At 40.5% G+C, this 21,732-nt stretch overlaps 1 protein-coding gene across 1 annotated transcript in view; it reads left to right on the forward strand.

The window, feature by feature from the left end:
* Positions 1 to 21,732, forward strand: part of LOC118823793 (neuronal PAS domain-containing protein 3) — a 280,083-nt gene that overhangs the window by 85,381 nt on the left and 172,970 nt on the right. Inside the window, exon 3 of the mRNA XM_036593608.1 lies at positions 9,912 to 10,156. Within this exon, the coding sequence (XP_036449501.1) occupies positions 9,912 to 10,156 (245 nt within the window). The remainder of the gene's footprint in view (positions 1 to 9,911; positions 10,157 to 21,732) is intronic.

The following is a 21,732-nucleotide window of genomic DNA, read 5'->3' on the forward strand; positions in this document are numbered from 1 at the left end:
TCCGGTTCTCTAAGGTCTGAGGACAGCATTGTGTGAGAACAGATGATTTCCCTTCTAATTTTTTACATTGTCTGACTCACTACATTGATATTTGTGGTTCTTTTCTCAAACCTGCTTGCTTGAGTGATGGCCGCTGAGATGTTTGTCCTGTCAAATAATTTGTTAGAAATAAAGCTATTTAAATGGTGTTTATACACATTGGCAGTAGTGATCAAATTAAACACGTTTATTTGAGACTTTAAGCTCTTCAAAAACGTGACTTTTTTGTAGTGTTTACAATTATTTGCTTATTTCAGTATTCCTATGTAACAAGAGGCACATTCGTCCTTATTATGCAGTAACTGCATAGAACACTGGTATATAAGTCACCAGAGTATAAAATGTGGGTCCTGACCATTAAAGGGCTTAACAGTATTCCCTTTATTTTGTCCACGCTCTTTATTCCCACTATGGAGTTGTGACTTAACAGCTCTTCTTCACTCTGAAGCTCTGTCATCACTTTTACTTTGTGCAAGAAGCACAGTGACCTTTTCCTCTGACAGCCTCTATTTTGTCTGGCCAATCAGGTTGTCTCTATGCCCTTAATAGCCAATCACATGCACTACAGGTCCACTGACACTACACACACGTACACAACCTTCCGAACCCATTGCGTTATCATGTATGACTAGAGATCAAACATGTGCCATGGGCTTAGAAATATCTCACACTTATGTGGTCAAACGATCAGCAAGCAGATATGATTTGAAAGACCATGTTTTGCTTTTTATGTTTCATTTGCTTGGCTGAGAGCGTAGTAAGCAAACGTGTTTATATGTAATGAATGCAGAAGTGCTTGCCCACATGCCTGTGGCATGTCTGGCTTCAGAGTTGCTGATTACAGGATGTTCTTCATCGTCACTGTCATAAGGAAACTTTTGTATCTCCGAAAAGAGAGCCTTTCATAATGATGACCTGCATGCGCGGAAGAATACCGATCCACCAGGTACAGTCATCAACAAACACAGCCATACTCTACTTCTCCTTAAGATTAATGCAGTCATTTAACATGACGTATTTGAACCTGTGAAAACTGATACTTCAAACTTGGAAGGCAAAGTTTGCAGAAAACCGTAAAAATTGTGAATTTCTATGCTTGCTTTATTTGTGTAAGCCGACCAAATGGAGAAAGGAAGCACAATTTGTTTTGTTTACCTGCCGTAAAAAAAAGATTGCTAGCAAAGGGGCACAAACTTAGTGCCAAAATTGTGATATATATTGGTTAAAGACACTTAATCTAGGTAAGGCTCCTCTTTTTCTTTTTTCTAAAATATCCTTGAAGTAAACATAATTTTGAATAATTTCTGTTTACATTGCCTTCCCTTGTCTTGCTCATCATCTAAACCGAAAGAAGATGCAAAGCATAATTGTAGTGACAGATTTTGATGACATTGCCATAAAGGGTCTGTTCCCACATGAGATTATGATGATCAGTTGCATTGACAGAAAAGTCGCATGAATTCCAGCAAGACCGTACATGCAAAGGTCACATTTCCACGCGCCCGATATGTATCGGATTTCAATACTACAAATGAAAGTGTCCCAAATCTCGATTAAAACTGAGAGATTCATTGTGTTTTTTTGCTGTTCACACTGTCACACAAGAGACAAATCTGTGTGAGATATGAAGAGAAAGATCGGATTTAGGCCACTTTTACCTGCAGTCTGAATGTAGCCTTATATATGTGATATTGATATCCGATACATATCCGACATATCTCTGTCCAGACAGTCAGACCTTTATGTCAAACTCAGCCACATCAGCAAAACGCATGTTACTGTGGTTACACTTTTTTTTGCGTTTTTTAGGAGGATGAGGAAGACAAGCGCAGCCATGTAAACAAATAAGCATGGCACTGGCAAATAAACAGAAAGCTGTCAGAATAACAGCTCTACAAAAATCAGGTTTACTTCAAGATAATTTGAGAAAAAAATAGAATCGAAAGAGATTCACAAAGGTCAATTCTCTTCATATTGTAACCTATATATAGCAGTTTGACGCTGAATTTGAGATAGCATTCTTTTTCACCACAGGCAAGCTAAAGAACCTGAGCTTCCTTTGTCTGTTTGATTGACTTTCACAATTAAAATAAGCACAGTTTAACCATTTTATTCTTTTCTGTACATTTTATTCAGCGCAGTCATTTGGGTGTTCTCCAAGTTTAACATTGCAGTGCGATCAGCTGTTTGTTTGACATCACAGACTGAAATAGACTGAAAGAAGTCTGTTGCTCTTAATGAAAGATAGAGTACAGGTGTGTTTGTTGGATGAGGTGGAGTGTTGTTGTTTTGCACAGGAGCATGATCTACTCAGACTTATGTCAGGCCACATAAAAAAAGAAAAAAAAGAAAATATGAACGACTTGATAAAAATTCAGATTTGGGCAGACACTTTTACCTGCAGGCTGAGCGTAGCCTTATTATAAGCTCGTATGTGTAATAATATTCTTTCCGTTAAATCTAATGATAAACTGAAAGTGGGTAGAGGTAAGAGCTCATGGCGAGTTCTTGATTTTGTAAAAGGACGGAGGCTTATGGTTTATGTTTTGTGTTTCAGCTAGTAAGGGGTTGTTTGTCATGATGTGACGTGAGCCAGAACTCTTTATAAATCTGTTTCACTGTGGGTATAAAAATGTTGTAACGTTTATTTCAGACACCTTTTCAGACCTGCCGCTATGTTCGCTTCTTATTTTTGCAACCTCTTCAGCAAAACAAAAGAGACACAAAATTGCTTTCAGCCAGGAGAGGCTGGTATGTGTAAGTATTCAGTAAATTGTATTCAGAGCTATTGGAGAGTATATGCCACTCTAAGCTATTGGGGAAGACAAGAGGACAATTTACTCCCAATGTGGCCTTCTGGAGAGCCTTCAGTAGAGCTTACAAGGCCACTGCAGCAGAGAGAGAGAGAGCGAGACAGAGAGAGAGAAAGAAAGAGGGGGAGAATGAGGGATGTGTTTCAGGGGAAAAAGAAGGATTATTCACCTCCAACAGGGCTTCTGCATAATTTGTTGGTATTATTTTTCAAATTGACCTCATGATTGTAGTCATAATCAATACGTACCACAGGCAGGCTGATTAAGGCTCTCTGTTCTCCTCCCTCCCTTCGTCTTTATTTTACCCCCATTGTGCTTCAGCAGGTATTGCTTTTAATAGCCTCAACCCCACAGCGAGAGGTAGAACAACAACATGAATGCAGCAGCACAGAGTCTGCACTCATTGTTTTCTTCCCTGCGTATAGAGGGGAGTGCATTTAAACATAAGAAAAGGAAAGGAATGACCCATTGATATGGATCTATTCTTCTTGCGTGAACATGAGTCAGTACGGAACTGGATGTGCCTGCACTTACGTTCAGTCTGAGAGCTCACACTGACACAATTACTTTCAGCCAAAGCATATAACGTCTGTTGTGCTGCTTCAGCGTAACTCTTAGAAGTCTATTGTTGTATTTAAATGTAATTGGATAATTAAATAATTAATTACATATGTAAGTAATGAACTGCTTTTACATTCATTATGTTTTTCTTTTTTGTTACAATGTCAAAATATGACAAACATATTGCAAGATTGTTTTTCCCACAAAACCAGACTATACACATAACGTTTCATCAAATTCAGATTCCTCTTCTACTTACAAACACAGAGCTATGAGGCACTAGTGAGAAATTATTCCTATCAGATTACACCATGCATTTTTTATTGCCTGTGAAAATGGTGGCTTTTAAAGGCCATCGCACACTAGATGCTTCACACTGGATGCGTATATATATAAAAAAGATAAAAATATATCCTGTATTGTGCAGCAGACTGGGCTGAAACACTCTTTATAACTTCAATATGAATGGGCGGAGCTAAACTGCTGCAGGCTGAATAGGCAGATATTGACAGATATGTGACATCACAATTGTTTTTTCCAAAACAGGCACATTTTTGCAGCTTGTTTTCTTATATATGAACTGTATGAACTGGGGAGTAAACTGTATTTTAGACAGTTTCATTTGTTTGTTGTCCATGACATGGGCGCTCTAATATCAAGATTTGTGAACTATTACATTATTAAAGTTTGAATTCTGAATTTAAGTGTATCCACAGTTTTCTATTAAATACCGCTTTTTGTTTTCCAGAGATTAGGATCTAAAAGTAGGCTGTTATGCTGAAATTACTCAACCACTCTACTACCCCACAGGGAAGAAATACACAGCTAACAACATCACATTGCACAATCCTATTTCAGGATCAGATTTGTTACAGGGTTGGATCAGATTAATTAATTTTTTCCCCCCGATATCCGGTCCAGCATTTTCTGCCGATGTCAGCCTGGTACCTGGTATCAGATCAGTACCATCTCTGGTTATATATCAGTGAAGGTCTATAGCGTGAACAGTCTAGCCCTCATTCTCTCTTGCTAAGTGTAGCTACTGGCTAATAATCTTAATTTTAAGGTTTGCCTGGTGTTGATTTGTGGAGATATAGATCTCCTGTACAAGCTTCTGTCAGGGTACACTACACACACCCATTCGCATACAACTACCAGGACATCAAAGTCACGGCGGACGTGCATCCGAATGACAGATCTAATGAGGCCAATGGACATCCACAGCAATACCAGATCCACTTTACTGATTGATAGAGAAGTACACACAGACCTTGAAGGGAATTAGTGCACCTCTGGAGAAGTAACCTTCCTCTTTAACAGTGTACATCTGAGCACTGTTTGTTCTTGATTCAATATGCCGCGAGGGCAATCTGAAATATAGCCACTGGCTATGCTTACAGTACGGTTTAGACTTTTTTTTGATGTGGCAGCTGTTTACCATACAGTAGCATTGTTACAGCTGTTACCCAACCATAACTGCAGTTTGACCCATCTGTGATTTCAGTGAGCTTGAATAAAGTTCAGGACATTTGAGTTTAATAAACTCTAATTGTTTCTTTATTTTGTGGAAATTCTGGACTTTCTACACTGTTTGTACCCCTGGAAACAATCCATGTTAAAACACTTTGATCACAATGATTTTTCACAAGGAAAACGAACATTCTTGTGCACTTCATTCTTTTTCAGGACATTCTGGTCAATATTTGTTCCATAATCATTCTGCCAAGTGATGACCACTTGCCTGACATATGTGTAGCTAAGTCGATGAGAATATTAATGAGGTTACCATAGAGATAACATTTAGTTTAATTAGGAGAAGAACCTAGACTATGGCCTTTTTTACTTTGGCAAGGAGAAGAGGCACAAAAGGAATTGATTGGTTTTGGCATTTAGTCTCTGATCATTGGTGTCATCTATTGCTTCAGGAGGCAGGAAGATAATCTAAAGTGACATTTCTTGTCTGGCTGCTTTTTCGACACTGATGAAGGCAATTACAGCAATCTTAAATGATCATTTGCACAACTTTCAGCCGCTTGATTTCCCCCCCCCCTTTTTCATGTTCTCGGAGTTGGAATGCGCCGGGGTGATTAGCTAATTTGGTAAATAGGGCAATATGCTTGTGTGCAAGGTGAAGCACTCAAATATTAGCTGTTTACGTAACGCATGTGGAGATATCCTGCTGGCACAGTGTTCAGTGTTCTTTGATATTTCATCAAATGATGTTCGTGAGATACTGAACTGTGTCTTATTTGATTGACCAAATCTTTTTGCTTGGAACAAAAGGAAATAGCATGTCTTTTTTTCTTAATAAAAGCCATCTGGAAGATCTTACCATTCTTAATTTCCTCCCTTCAGGAATTTTTCTGTTTAAATGCTGCAGATCCAGACATGCATCTGACACTAAACATCCCCCTTTCTGTTTATAATGAAAGATGATGTTGCATTTCAAACGCATCTTCTTTGTTGTTTTGGATGTTGACTTTAGATAAATACTCATCACTGAATTGTAAAATCCAATACTGTGCAAAAGACCACCCTTGATTTATTTATTTTCAGTCCAAAACAGCCATTAAGGATTAATTTCTACGTCAGTAATAAAAGCAGAAAACACATTTAAATAAAAATTACACACAAAAAAATCAGGAATTAAATTTAATATATTTTTTTCAGTATTTAGTGTGTCCACGCTTTGCCTTTATTACAGCTTGCTTTCCTTTTAGTAGACTTACATTCAGTTTTTCAAAGAAATCTGCAACTCCAAAGTTCAGTCCTAGAAGTTGGTTGCATTTTCTGCTTCTTACGTTCTATTAAAGCCCGAACAAATTCAGTGATATTGAGATCTGGACTTTGGGGTGGTCAGTCCATTGATCTAAGAAAAGCAGCAAAACTCCGGACTTGGAAGCTCATGTTTTTTTCACCTACTTTCCTTTGACTTTCCTCTTTCTTATGCAAGGAATATGAAATACTATAATGTGGAATATGCAAAACTTCTTTATGCCCTTCCTTATCTTATATCTTACCAGCCGTTAACATGTATTTATTGACTGTTTTGACAGGAAAATTTAATAAATGAGAGGTGGTTTTGCACATTACTGTACACAGCAAGTCTGTCTACAGTTTGTACTTTTTTGTTTTTTAGATGACCATTTTTCTTTATAGTGAATATATATATATATATATATATATATATATATTTATTATTTATTTTATTTTTTTGTATTCACTGTTGGCTATAGTATGCAGTATGTAACAGTTAAGAATAAATTTCTTATAACCTGAGAGTAGAAATGTTTTTTTTTCATTGCTCCATGAATATGACACTTATGAGCAGTTTCACTTAGTACCCACCTGTAGCAGATCAGATTGCTTGTCCAAAGAACATCTTCACATTACCAAGAAGTGTTCGAGTGTTTCCCAAACTCACTGCACACTTTCGTATTCAAGTATGATGACCATGAGTTGAGACTGAGCTGGCCACTCTGTCTGAATCACTCCAGTATTGTGTCTTAACCCCAGACCAGCAACACACCCACAGTTCAACGCTGCCTCATCCTTTTCCTCTGAAAGGTACTTAAAAAGTCATCGTCAAGCAGAGTGTGAATATTGCCAGGATTTCATTTCATGTTTGTTGCATTTACTCTTGTAGAACGTGACAAATATGTCGCTAGGGTGAAGGTCACATAACCTCGACGCTTCAAGAAATATTTGGCAGGCCAACATAATGCTTTCCAAGTTTGCGGAACAAATGAAATTCTGCTGCTCTGTTGCACTTTGCCTCCAAACAACCATTACAACTAGCTTTATATATTGTCTGAGCAGCAGACCATCAAATGGTGTTTTTCTTCTTGTGCCAGAGCAGTCCAGAAGATGGAGAATAGCAATCTGCCAATAGGATGTAAGGGCATGGGGTGTGTCTATATTTGCTGGTAAAATCATCCTATTATGCTTTTTAGATGCTTATGAAAACTAACAGAAATTGATGTTGACAACTGCGTGTATAAAGTTAAGCAGGCGTAGGGAGTCGTCAGCGTCAGGTGCAGGCATCGTAGCTCGCTGAGTTTTCACTGAAAATTGCATACATTGCGAATGAATGGCCAAAGGGCAGAGAAGAGCTGGAGAATTCAAGGCTGCTTCTGAGGACTTTATTTGCATACTCAATATAGAGTGTAGCCTCCAACAGAGACAGTGCGCTCTGGTGTGTGTTTATATTTGGTGAGTGAGTTCCATTTCAGCTCCATTTTCTGTTGCCTTTTGTTAGTTACCGAGATTACAGATAAGAATACAAACAATATCAGATGATTTTTCTCCACGAACAGTCGTTCTTCATCTTAGTGTACATTCTCTTCCCCCAGCCCCCCCCACCCCAACCCCTTGTTCGCGGTTTGCTCAACCCAATTTTGCATTTGTGGTGGTAAAAAATTAATCTAAGTGTCGGCCGGTGGGGAATGCTAGGGATCCGGGCTGATTTATTGCAGACTTAATTCAGAATGGCTGGAGATGATGAACGCCACTGAAAGTGGGCAGTTGCGTTTTGAAAGTGTGAAACCGGCTGTTCTGAGTTGTTTGATTGAAAATCACATAAATCAGGAAACTCTGTGCTCGGAGCAGAGTCTTACAAATCTCTAAACAAAAATCTGTGGCCTGTACATTACATTATTAGTGCAGCGTCTCTTTAAATGCCTGGAATTTATGTGCCTTTCAAATAAAAAGCTCTTGGCTCAGATGATAAAGATATATTTTTCCACAGGTTTTTTTATTTATTTTTTGGGACATCAGAGCTAGCGCCTCATAAAAGCACGATTTAGCTAGCTTTCAGACAAGGTGAGGACACTGAAAATAACTTGAAGCGTAGTGTTTTAATAAATGGAGGGTTATTTTAAGAAAGAAATGTTCAATGAACTTGAAGGAATGCTCACTAAATTGTGGGAGATTACAGTCCTCGTCCGAGATCTTCAAATAAACCTTGAGGCGCGTGTTGTGGTAGTAGCGATAGCACTACAAAGCACTTGTTTCATGTTCTTGTTAGAATGCTGCATGTTTGGAGTCTGATATCAAGGCTAAACCTGGGAGCGAACGTAGTCAGGTCAGTGCAGTATTCTGCGGCGGTCTCTTTCTCTGCTAAACTCTTCCACAGGGGGAGAAGATCGCTGGCCTGCCGCTCTGGTCTCTGGTAAAAAGCAGCAATCCGAAAGTCATTCACTGAGCTATCTCAAGGGACCTGAGGCCTGAGCTAATCACAAGTTCGACCCACTTCTGGATTCCAATGACTGAAACAATTGAGCTGAGGCCTCCCTCTGGACCAGAACAAAGTCAGTGCGAGTGCAACTTTAGAGCTCTATAGCCCTGCACCATGACACCTCTGCCACTTATACTGAGGGTGATGGGCATAGAGAGGTGTGTTTGATACTATAAACAGTCGATGAGAAAGAGACCAGCACAGATATTCAGTTCACCTACATACAGTCTGCAATGGACTGGCTTGCCATTAATGCACTCCAGAGAAAGACAGTACACAGTACAAGACAGTCGTGCAGTGTGTTTAAAAACTATTTATCAATGGCATAGTCAAAAAAGGCTGAGTAGCAGACAGGAAACAGAACCTACAAGACCAATTTCTACCCTCTCTTTATCCCTTTTTCCCCCAGGCTTTATCCCTTTATCCCACAGGCTGTTCCTTTTGCTGTGCCTTTAAGACTATATACATAGATGATTGCTGTTCTGATTGGTTGTCCTGTATTGTGCCTTGTGTAAAGCATGAATGGGCGGAGCTAAACTGTTTTCAGCTGAATAGGGGAATGTATGTAAATATGTTGATTTTTGTGACATCACTAAAACAGTGAACAATATGTTTTGAAACTTAATGTTTTCATACCGCACCAAACTCTTATTTAAAAAAAAAAGCATTCAGAAGTCAGTTTTCAATAAAATGGGACCATTGACCAACCTTTTTCGAAACTGAAACAACGGCTTAATGCTGTTTATAGGGGTGATGTGACAGTGCTGACTCAGTGATTTAACTGCACTGATTTTAGAATGTTAAAACAATTAATTGAGAACAGTATTAAATAAAGTATGGGCTAATTTTTTTGGCCAAAATCAAATTATTAGGCTATAAGGTTACATTTTTTTTTTGTCAATATTTCACTACTTTGTAAAATGTTTCTTTAATTATGTTTGTGTATTCAGTGTAGTTTTATAATTAATTAATATTAGAAAAACAGGTAGATTAAAAAAATAAATAATAGAAAAAATCAATTTGAAATAAATTCAATTGAAATTTGAATTTTTATGATGCACTAAATGATTTCCTAAAGAATTGAGGTCAGAGATTTACACTCTCAGCTTCTTATGTGCTTCATCATCTATTTTAAACACACCTTCATTTTTTTGTCCAGCTGGTACAGAAGCAATTCTTAACACACAGTTTGTTTGGTATGTTTCACTGGTTTTAGCCTTTATTCCATTAGCCTTGCTATGCTCTGCTCCTCTTTCGCTCAGGTTGCAGGCTCTGAGGAAGGAGAAGTCTCGTGATGCAGCACGCTCGCGGCGGGGAAAGGAGAACTTTGAGTTCTATGAGCTGGCCAAGATGCTGCCGCTCCCGGGCGCCATCACTAGCCAGCTGGACAAAGCCTCCATCATCCGCCTCACCATTAGCTACCTGAAGATGAGGGACTTCGCCAACCAGGGGGACCCACCATGGAACCTGCGCGTTGAAGGACCACCGCCCAACACCTCAGTCAAAGGTTAGAGACCATCTGCAGCCTTAAACTGATTCTGTTTTATTCTAGTTTTGAAATTTACTGTTAAAATGAGTGCATAGCTACTCTTAAGATAGAGACTTTCTATAACCCATTATTATTTTTATTCATAGCCACTATAAAAAGAGAAGAATGTTAAACCCGCTCAGCACTAAGTCCAGTCTCAGGTTATAATTTTCTGTATGGCTATAGATGAGTAAAAGACTGCAGCAGTGTGGAAATGGAAACGACTGTTTGTCATGCCTCGTGGAAAGCTAATTAGTTGAGAATGGTACTACACTAAAACAGTCTATAGATTTAACAGTAACTATGGATTCTTTGTTGCGCAGTAACGACTGTGTGTGTAATGGGCCTGGTTAATCAACTAACGCTAATTGATAGGTGATACAAGATGTGGGGAAGTTTAAAGAAAATTAGCAAAAAGAACATGTAATGTTTTTGTATTCAGTGCTGTTAGACAGGAATTCTCTGTTTTTCTGTGTAGTCCATGAACTTGTCTGTGGAGTCGTGTATGGAAAGCAAGAACAGCTGAAGTTAGTCACATATAATTTCTCAAAGAGTTTGACTAAGTTTAATATATTTCTTTGTACCATATTTGTTTCTGGCTTACTGCACAAATGAGAATCAGTTGGTTGCTGTAGATTTGGAAAGGCTGTAGTGCTGTGAATGGCCATGGGGACTGGAGAAATTGCAGGCGTTTTTAGGGGACTGCGTTCTGTGTATTCTGGCCAGCACACAACAGATGGCATCATTGTCGTCTCGCTTTGAAGAGCTGCATGCATTTTAATGAGTAAATGTATATACAGAATAATTTGGTGTAGAGTGCACCAGCGAATTCATGATGGGAAAATCTTCAGTGAGAGAAAATGCTACAAGGTGGAGGAATGTATTAATTACATTGACTGTATATAATTTAATGAATCCTCAGCAAGGTTAGTTTTAAAACAGTGGGACAATCAGACTGGCTTTGTGTCCTTCCATCTCATTGACAGCAGCACTTTAAATTGAATCAGGAGCTGGGCCCATTTTATTTGCACTACATTTCGAACAGAGCCTGCTATCGATTCCTGTTGTGTTGCACTGCGTCACTGGAGTTAATGGATACTCGGCCCACCGACGGTCCCTCCAAGCCCATGAATCTGTGTTTATTCTCCAATCGCAGCGGCTCGATGGCCTTGACCTAAAGCGGCGTGGAGCTTTCCCTGTCCAGCTCCCGCTGGATTGTTTTAGGATAAAAGAGCTCAGCACGTTTTGATCGGCGTGCAGCTGTCAGAGAGGCGGGAACGTGGGGAATGCTAATACAAGCATATGGTGCATTATTGCATCAGGTGGAGCGGCTTAGAGGGCAAGGCCCATTCCTCCTCTGGATTGTTGGCGCGCATGAGTCAAGGTGAGCCGGAGGAAAATAATATTGTTTCTGATGCATGGAAGTCCCCAGTTCATTTGGCAGTCCAGTCCTTCAATCAATTTGCCTGTGACTTTACATGCGGAGCTGTGGCGGCGGGCCCTGCGACTGTTATTACACCAGATTCGCTGAGGAAAAAACCCGAGCTGACTTCTTGTAAGGCATTTCTACCTAATAACTGATGATTGTAACCTTTAGGGAAATCTCAGCGCAGCTGCGTTTGGCAGATTTCCCTGCTCTCCAGGAACGGCTCTTTGCTTAAAGAAAAATCAACATTCTTTTTTCTTATTCTCATTCATATACGAATAAAGCACAGGTAGGAGCTGGCATTTGTACTGTGGTGATGGCTTCCAGAGTCGCCAAACATCATTCAAATGAAAGCCCTCTTCTCTGGAATACAAAACACGGGTGACAAAGCACAGATTGTGGGCGCTTATCGGTAATAAAAGCTCCTGATATTACTGGCATCTGAACTAAAAGAATTTGACCTCCACTTCTCAAGAGTTGATTTATTATCATAACTCCTACGAGTGAGCTGCCTCTCCTCTCCGCGCCTGTTGACCTTTACCGTAATTGACCCATCAACTAATTTTTTTTTTTTTCCCGAGCATTTTAACCGAAATTTGCTAGTCTCTGTCAGAGGCGTTTCACATCTGTTGAAGGACACTGCACAAACAAGCATGACCTTTCTGTTGTTTGGAGGCTGGCGCGGGCCTCCTGACCCCCTCCACCACCTGTGCATTCATTATTCATGCATGCAGAGCAGAGAGCAGTCACCAAAATGCCACACTTCACCAGGCACATACACTCACACCCACACTCACACAAACATTCCAAAAACTATACGCTGCTGGCTCTGCCATTCACGTGTCTCAAGCCTATAGGCAGCCACGGAGCAGAGTACATGCATGCTGCCAACGTCCTTTTCCATTACAGTAGAGAAGGGCATGACTTGTGTAGGCTCAGAGGAGAACTTCCATCATATTTTGCAATGGACTTTAGAGGTTAAAAACAGAAAAAGAGGACAGTTATGCTAAATTTCTGTGTTCAGTTTGACGTAATGTTCAATAGTTAAGTAAATGGACTCATGGTCAGTCTTCTGTACCGTAAATTCGGGCAGTTTTAGAATCTCTCTTCTGCACTGTAATTGATCTCTCAATGTTCTGCCCACTATTGCCTTTTTCACAAACTGTTGCGAGGTTAAACAAGAACAGAACACTGGCAAAAATCATACAGGACCTAATGAGAAATTGTACTGCAAGTAGAGGGCAATGTTTAGAGTGGCTCAGTGTTTTTTGCGACTGAGTGCTTTACATTTCATACTGGTCCAAAGACTAATTTGCATATATTTCTACAGAAATGTCTAGGAAATGTGGTAACAGTTCCTTAAACATGAATTACTATTTGGACTGTGAAGTCTATGAAAAAGCTGAAATAGATCTACGTCCTGTTTTTTTCTTCATCCCTATGTTTTGTGAGTTGAGTTGGAGCCAAAATGCGGATTGTCTCAGGGCTTTGTGGACCAGGTTGGGAACTACTGCTATACGAAGTTGATTGCTTATGCCTGACAATATCCAGAAGGTGTTTTTTTGCTGTTTTTCCACATAATAAAATGGCAAGGGTGAAACACAACACTTTTATGTCTTTTATTATCCCCTTCATGGGTACAACACTTTATTTCAGTAAAATCACCCAAAAAAGTCAGTTTTGTGTTTCTTTGTTTGGAGACATTCTGTGATTAAAGACTAGTGTGAGTAGAAGTTTGAAGACTGTAACTACGTGCTGCTCCTCCAGCACAGGTCAGCTTGTCTCTGCCACACCCTTCTATAACAATGATTGGACCGGCGCTCAAAACATGAGCACATACTAGGAAGCAAACATTAGCCAGCCTGCCAGTTATATCCTAATATCTGTATTTCATCCAAACTGGATGGCACATTAGTTTTATTTAGTGAGAGGGGAAATGCTGGTACCTGAATTACAGTTTTCAGTTTAAAATACCTCGCATCAGAGCTGGATTGTGTTGTTCTAAGTGAAACTAGGCAGGTTGGAAACAAAAACATGCATTTCCCGCCATGCCAACATTAGCTTGACTACAAGACACAAAAAGGTACATACGACCGATCCTAACAGTGTGACCATACGAAAGAAACATTATTTGAAATTAATGATGCACTCTACATTTAGATATTTTGACAATAACTGAGTTGTGGGCAGAGCATGAATAGATCAGTTATGTTCTACTGTAAATTCGGATGGGAATTTGCCCATCAAGATTGTTTCTGATCTGTTCAGCAGCATAGGGGTGTCATTGGACCGGATTGATGGAAAGAGCCGCCTGCCTGGGATTAATACCTGAGATTCAGCAGCACTGTCTTTATTAGAGCACTGGAGGTCTTTGTATGCTCGTTGGTTGTCAGCGTTTGATCTAGTGTGATTGCAGCGCTGCATAGATATGTCATCCGGTTGGAGATCCAAAAACCTCCTGTTTTACAGCTGCTTTGTTTATTATAAAAACAAAAGCCTACTGAACATTTGCTCTTTTCTTTGTGCTTCCTCTTTTTCATCTTTCAGACAATATCATTAAGTGGGCCCGAAACTTTTGTATAATATCCAAAGCAATGAATTCTCTTTACAGTTTTGTCACTCATAAAATTTTCAGTCTTTCTTTTTTTTTCCCCACACATTACCAGGGCTGAAGGAATGGAACTGGTGCCAGACGTTCATGTACTTGTCCCAATTAGCATAATTTCATCAATAAACTCCAAAGGGACCTTGAAGCAACATCAGACCTTCTTTCTCTCCCCTCCCCCCATTCCCCTCTCCCACTCATTAAGTCTTCTAATGTCCCCTGGACCTCCCGCTCGGCATTTAGCTCTACGCATGCGTGCACGCACTGCTGCGTACATGTTTACAGTGAGCGGGACTGGTTCCCACCTGAGCACAGCCGTCGGCCCGCTCTAATTTAACAACATATCAACATATCAAATGCAGTCAACAGGGTGAGCTCATTAAAGCTTTTGACCAGTGGATAAAGTAATGGACCAGTCACTCTTTAGTCCTGGATGCACTCCTTTGGTGGAGCAGGTTGGCAGTGAGTAGGGCATTGATTAAAGTGCTCTCTCCGGGTGCCCACTGTGCTACACTCATTGTTAATGGTAATGAGGGAATTAATGGCGTTTTACATCACAATGGACTCTCACAACTCTGAAAGAGCTTTTTTCATTCCTGTGTCCTGGACCTGGAAAATGGCAAGCTCAAAGGTGCTGCACCATGCGAAGCAGAGCATCTTGGGTAAAATAAATAAATAAATAAATAAATAAATAGCCTCCCTGATATTTCTCACTGTATAAATGGATTGTAATTTGCCCAGCTGTGAGTGTGAGATGTTCCAGTCCCCAGTCGTGGTGTAAGAAAAATTGAATGACAGTGAGCAAAACAGCAGTAATTATAAAACTAATTACTAAATGCTGATGATGCCCATAGGCTTTGCATAACTAAATTTAGAAGAGGAAATTGCTTTTGGCTGTGAGGAGGCTGTGGGCATGTTTGTGTTATTTTCTTTATTTTCCAGTGCACACCAAAGAAAGTAGTAATTACCATGGAAACAATTACTTGTACACCTTCTCCCTCTTTTTTTCAGCTGGCAGAAACAGCTTGAGGAAGCATTGTTGTCGAACAATGTGTTTTAATAACAGTGAACAGTGTACATACTTTGCTCATGAATAGATTGCCATTAAATAGAGAAACAGGGATGTACCACTGTGGTATGGCGGAAAAAAGCCTGTAATTTTCTTATTAAATTAGACCTTTTCATTGTGCAAGATTTTCTTTGGGATGCACAAACCCAGCTAACTGGTTGAGTCTTAATCGCGAGGCGACTGCATAGAGCACTTGTGTGCGACTACACTTTTAATGGCCTATTTCTCTTCCGAATGGAGACAACAAAGCCAGTGTTGGCAGTAGCTGTGTGAGACAGCCCTCCAGGGTGCCTTCAGTTTCCCAATAGCCTTGTTTGTGAGTGTGTTTGTGGGTCCTGGGGTGTGTGTTGTGCACACCGCTGTGTGTTTGCGCGTGAATCTTTGTGTGTGTTTATCTCTAGCAAGGCCTGCATTTTCTCAGCAGAAGCAGTGCAAAACTTCTGCCAGCAGAAGAAAATGATCATTGTTCCTCACCAAATCGAAGTGCTCTATGATGATATATGGCTAAATGCTTTTATTCTCATTGGCCTGTTATACTCGTGCTATATGGATGTCAGCTCTATACCTCCTGCAGCCTGGCTGGGGGTAATTAGTCCTTTTGCAAATGGTCCAATAATGGAGAAATAAATCAGGGAGACAGTTGAAATGAATATGGAAGTGTTTCCAGCTCTGTGACTGAACCTGTAGTCAGCTGTGGCTAATATCTGCACAAAGTATTACAAATCACCATGCCTTTACTTCACACTGTACTAAAGAGAAGCCATACAGGAAGAGAGCCAACAAGCCAAACTGCAGAGCAGTTGAGTTACAAATGCTGCACTTTGCTCATGAAAACAGGGAAAAAAGAATCATTATCTGATCATAGTTGTATTGCTTCTGATTACAGACATTTTTCATATGCCTTTAGACCTGATTGTATTTCAGTGGCATGTGATTGTACCTGTATGCGCGTCTAAGCTTGGCGGACTTGGCTGGCTGACAGACTTGCTCTCAGGATGGAGTGGCGCTCTTTTGAAGTGCAGCGTCTGAAAGCACAGCGTGAGCCTCAAATAAAGTGAAGGGCATCCACTATTACAAGTAATGTCCTTAATAATCTTGTTAGTCCAGTCCCTCTCAGTATGAGACAAATGGAGCATTATTGGCTTATGGGCTGTAGTAAATAATTTAGTTTCCAATATTCAGGCTGCTTTGACAGTAAATTAGAATGACATGAAAAGAGCTTGTTGAATAAAGAAAGTATCCAATCAAATTTAATTGGCTTGACTTAAGCAGCAGTAATATGTTTTATAATTAAACCAAGTTGTCTCGATGCTTTATAACATTGCATGAATCAAAATGTCAAAAATATTTCTTTGATATCCTGCTTTTAAAATGTCACGACGGCTGTATTATTTCATGTGTTTACAGGCTAATGCGACATGAGAGGAGCCTCTCCATCTTCACTAAGTTCTATGTCCTTTAAAGCTATGTGCTTTAGCTCCTATGAACCAAGCACTGATTTATGCCGTTGAAACGTTAACACTAATGCTAACACTCTGCAGCGGGCGGCATGAGGGCTCAGTGAAGTGCGTGAGCTGTTAAGATTTGAGAGGAAGGTCACGGAGGCAGCTGCCCTCATCCGTGTTTGCCACTGTTCCTCCCCCTTGCAGGACACAAATGACTCCCCTAATCATCCAATTTAATCACACCATTTTCTGCCCCTCAGTAGCCCCCGCTCGGCTTAATCAGCCCGTTTGCTTGCTGTCACAAAAGGGCTTCATATCGAAACCAATGGATTTTTAGCATTTAGTGGCAGCCCGGGTGCAGGGCGAGAGCGGCAGGGTCGAGACGCGCCAGCACCCGCTCAAAAACCGAGCGATTCATGCGTGAAGCGTTTAGCTATTGCTATCTCAACGCATGACTAACAGTTTTCGGTCACCCGTTTTATTCATTAATATCTATAATAAGCTAGTTTGATAACGCTGGCTAGTGTGGGGGATTTTTTTCTTTCTTCTCCCTGCATTACCCGCCTGTTGAGGTGTTGATTGTTTTGACACTGGGGCAGGCCACATGCAGGACACATGAGGAAGGTGAAATGTTGCCACTTGACCCTATTGAGTCATGCATAACAGCTCTGGTGGTGCTCTAACGCAGTATAGCGTACTAGCATTTCTACAGTATACACTTACATGATCCAGGTTGGCTGTAGCCCCACTGTGGAGTCCAAACATGGTGCCCAGCTGCAGGCTTGCAGGGGTGCCTCTGCTCTCTGCTGTGTGTCCATCTCTGAGGCTGGCGGTCAGCAGCACTGGGACCAAAGCCCAGTCAATCAGCAGATAGCCCAAGGCCTCCGACAGCGCCTCAGCCTCTCCCCCAACCCCCACTCAATCACGCTATCTGCCTTCACATGGTGGCCACCGCTAATGAGAATGTATATGCACGCATGAATAATACATGAAATTCATTGTTTTTGGTTGCCAAAGCTCTTGCCACAAGTAGCTTCTTGATAGGAGTCTGTGTTTGAAGTCCCCGGCTGAATTGCAAGCAGCATTTGATGGAATTTGTTGCTTGTTTTAAGTAATTATAAATAACACGGATTTCTCCTTGTCGCACCGTCCTCGCCCTGAAAATCTCGGTTGGACAGCACCTCAGAGAAAATTACTTAATTTACGCTTTATCAATCCCCTATGACCCAAGATTCATTTGTAGTTTCCAGTCCAATCTTATTGTAGAATTTTTCACATTTTCTATGGGAGATAATAAGACAGGAGCCAGTGAAAATCGACACAATTAACTGGAATTCCAGAGTCCTCTCTAAACTGTTAATGAAATATAGATTTGACGAGAGACTTGGCCACAGCTGGATGTGAGATACTTTAGTTTAAGAGACTCGGAGGACACTCTTTCGTCTTTGAAAATAGACTATTGAATAACCTGCTCTTCGCCTTGGTTCAATATTACAATAACGTACAGTATGAACGCTTTCTTGTTGAAACAGGTTAGAGACTGCTGAAAAGGCTCCAGCCGCCAAACACAATGTAATTACTCTGTTATTGTGGAGCAGTTTCCTAGACAAAGATAAGCCTAGTCTGTTAGCCTAGTTGGAGACCAAACTGAACTAGAACATTTTCAATTTTAGCATAATACATAGACATTACTAAATTTACTCTGCTTACAGTTTATAATTTTGTCATTTTTAGATGCCAAGCACCTCATGGACCTAGTGTCATTCACTCACTCACACACTCACTCACTCACTCACTCACTCACTCACTCACTCACTCACTCACTCACTCACTCACTCACTTACTCACTCACTCACTCACACTCACTCACTCACTCACTCACTCACTCACTCACTCACTCACTCACTCACTCACACTCACTCACTCACTCACACTCACTCACTCACACTCACTCACTCACGTTCAGCAGACTAAAGATGCTCCACATCGGGGCACTGTTAGCACTCTAGCAACTTCAGTGTGTGTTCTTGTTTGTTTTACTTTGTCTTGTTTTGTGTTTTTTAGTTTTGCTTTGTCAGTATTAACACTATACATTTCACCACAGTTTAGCTACCTTCAAACAAAGCACTCAACAGATATGAGACAGTGGTTTTAAAGAACTGTATATACTGTAAGAAAACTTTGTAACTATAATTTTTTTTGACCCTTTACATTGTGTGAACATTACATGACAATCTGATAAACAGAAATGGTCTAATATTACTGGGAATGAAATCCCATTACATTAATGTGTACATTTAAGTTAAAAAACATTTTTTCTTTTTTCTAATTTACCATTTTGGAGATCTTGTTAACAGTAAGTTGTTTTAATTTATTTTAGTTTTATATTTATGTTGCGTGCAGCCGTAACACAGTCGCTGTACACCATGTGCAGCTCCTAGACTCAGAGGACAGAAGTGCACGGTGTTAATAATGTCAGCGGTATTACACATCCTGCCTTTTACTATCAGTTCCTAAGCTGCCAAGCCAATTACAGCTAAAGGAAGCTTTGTGTGCCAAGAAGAGGCTGGGTAAATCCTCTGGCATACATTGCCATTGTTTTGAGCGGGTCAGGGAGAGCATGTTCCCCTGATTAATAACGCCTCTCTTTTCTTCCTCTCTGATTTGTTTGGGTGTCGCCTCGTCCCTGTATGAAGGAGATGCATCTTAGCAGAGAGAGCCTTAATTTTAAGGACTGGGGGGGGCGAGGGGGCTGAGAGTGTCGTTTGTCTTAACATAGAGGAGATCAGTGTTTCCTGCGTCGTCTGCGTGTCGTGGCAGCTCTCCGCCGGAGACGGAGCTATAAAAAGAGCTGATGCCATTAAATGATATCAACTTCAAGGCATCATTTTGATTTTGAACTTTCTCTCTCTCGCTCTCTCTCTCTGTTTACAACATTCAAATTATGCAGATCCTTTAATTAAACTCCGCCGTGGGTTTGTTGGTTTTTTGTCTGTACTGGTCGGTTTGAATTTGCATTGCTTGGATGTGAGGCAGCTGTATCTCCAGGCTCTGTGTAATGTGGCTTCTCTTATTCCATTTGCTTCATGTGACTGCTTCTTTCGCAGTCCCACAAGGCCTGGGCAACATTCTCTGCGTGCCTGTGTGTTCCTTAAAACGCCTGAAATTGAAACATCACTTTATGTGAAATTGATATTAAGGCTTGCATATTTAGAATTAAAATCACACGTGTGTAATTGGTGTCTCTGGACATATTATTATTATTGTTATTATTATTATTTTTGGCCACTGTAGCTCTCTACAAAGTCTATCCACAGCAATTCTTAATACACATTTTTCACACTTTCTAAACAAAAAAAACAACAACAAAAAATGAAATAAATCAATAAATGGTAAAGATGGAGCTTAGATAAATTTTACGTTTTTGTTCTAACTCTAAAGATATTTTGTGTTCAGATTAACCAGTTCAGTTTGTATTGCTTTCATGTTGCTAACCAGGGAGTCACTCCTATTGATCGTCAGTACTGATAAGCCCGTGGGCCAGTATTGGCTGACATTTTTGGCCAAACGCTGTATCGTTAGGCCATCATTTTTATGCTTTAATGATGCCAAGTCGAGTTGGAGACACGATTATGTGGCATAAGCTTTATGCGTTCAGTTACATTTCTATAAGCAGGCTTTGGCTCTCTCGGCTCATGAATGTTTCATAGGTTGGTTTTCACATTTCACAAGATCTCCATAACACTATGACCATCAGACGCAAGTCAGAAAATAGAGATCTTTCCATTCAAAAAACGTCCTTCCTCCAGCACATTGCGATTTGGGGTGCAGGTGTGCAGGAATGGGGAAAATGTCTGTCTTAATACAGTGGCTTTGAGTTGCAGGCCACATGACCTCAGCAGTGCTCTGCCAGCGCGCAGCATGCAGGCTTTCTGGGGGAGCTTGCACGCAGACAGGAGATGAGCTACGTAATGATTATTCTCCATGTCACACTGGGTGAGTTTTTGTTGACACACAGGGCGTAGGAGGGCTAGATTAAAATTTAAAACCCAAACAAGCATTGAGAATGGTGCCCAGCCATACAAGATGCATGGCGATTGCTCCAGCACAGGCCGATGTGCTCCCGGAGCCCAATAAGGGAGGAGAAAGAAAGTCCTTAATTGACAATTTCTTGAAAATTGCTGAGGGGAAAAACAAAAGACCAGCCTTGGTTTGCCAGGGTGTAATAAGCCGTTTCTCATCACTGTCTCTGTGATTGAGCCTATACAAAATCGATTTATTTCTTGGGTAACTCAGAATAATTGAAATACAGACAACGTTTGGTTCCAATTTACCAGCAATAAAGTTGTAATAGGGTTTTCTCTGCAATTTTAGACTTAATGCACTCATTCTAAAGAGCAGTATTTTGCCAGTCGAACAAATAGCATCACTGAGGCTTACGACCAGTAATAGTCCCACATTGATGCACACATTAAACTTGTTAAATCAATTCGGTAGACACTTTCTAAAGTGGACTGTCTGTTCTCTTTCTCCTCCAGCCCTCTCATAGCCTGTACACGTATCAATCACTGGCAGCTGCCCCATAATGATTCAAGCCTTTTAGTTTGTAATTATTTATGCTAGGCAGACACAGCCACAGAGAAATATCTGACGCGAGAGCATATTTATAGGCGGCGGAACACTTGGCCGTACACACACAAGCCGCGTTAAGCGTGAGCCGGTCAGAGGCGATCGAAGTTAGCCTGGGTTTCTATAGATTTTAGTATTTTACTGCCCTAGCCTCTTTTTTGTTCGCTGTCGGTAATGAATGCCTGTTTAACTCACTCAAAAGGCATCATGAGTGGAAATTAGTTTTGGATTTAGTGCCAAATCGTTCTGCATGATATTTGCATCTTACTCTGCATCAGCAGTGTGACTTAATAGCAGTGATTAAAGCAGAATGTTAAATACGTGGCTGAGGAAGGTGATTTCATTACTGTGATTTAATGTAGATCTCACAGACAAATTGCC

This window comes from Colossoma macropomum, unplaced genomic scaffold (assembly GCF_904425465.1).
Source record: "Colossoma macropomum unplaced genomic scaffold, Colossoma_macropomum, whole genome shotgun sequence".
In the NCBI taxonomy this organism is placed as follows: domain Eukaryota; kingdom Metazoa; phylum Chordata; class Actinopteri; order Characiformes; family Serrasalmidae; genus Colossoma; species Colossoma macropomum.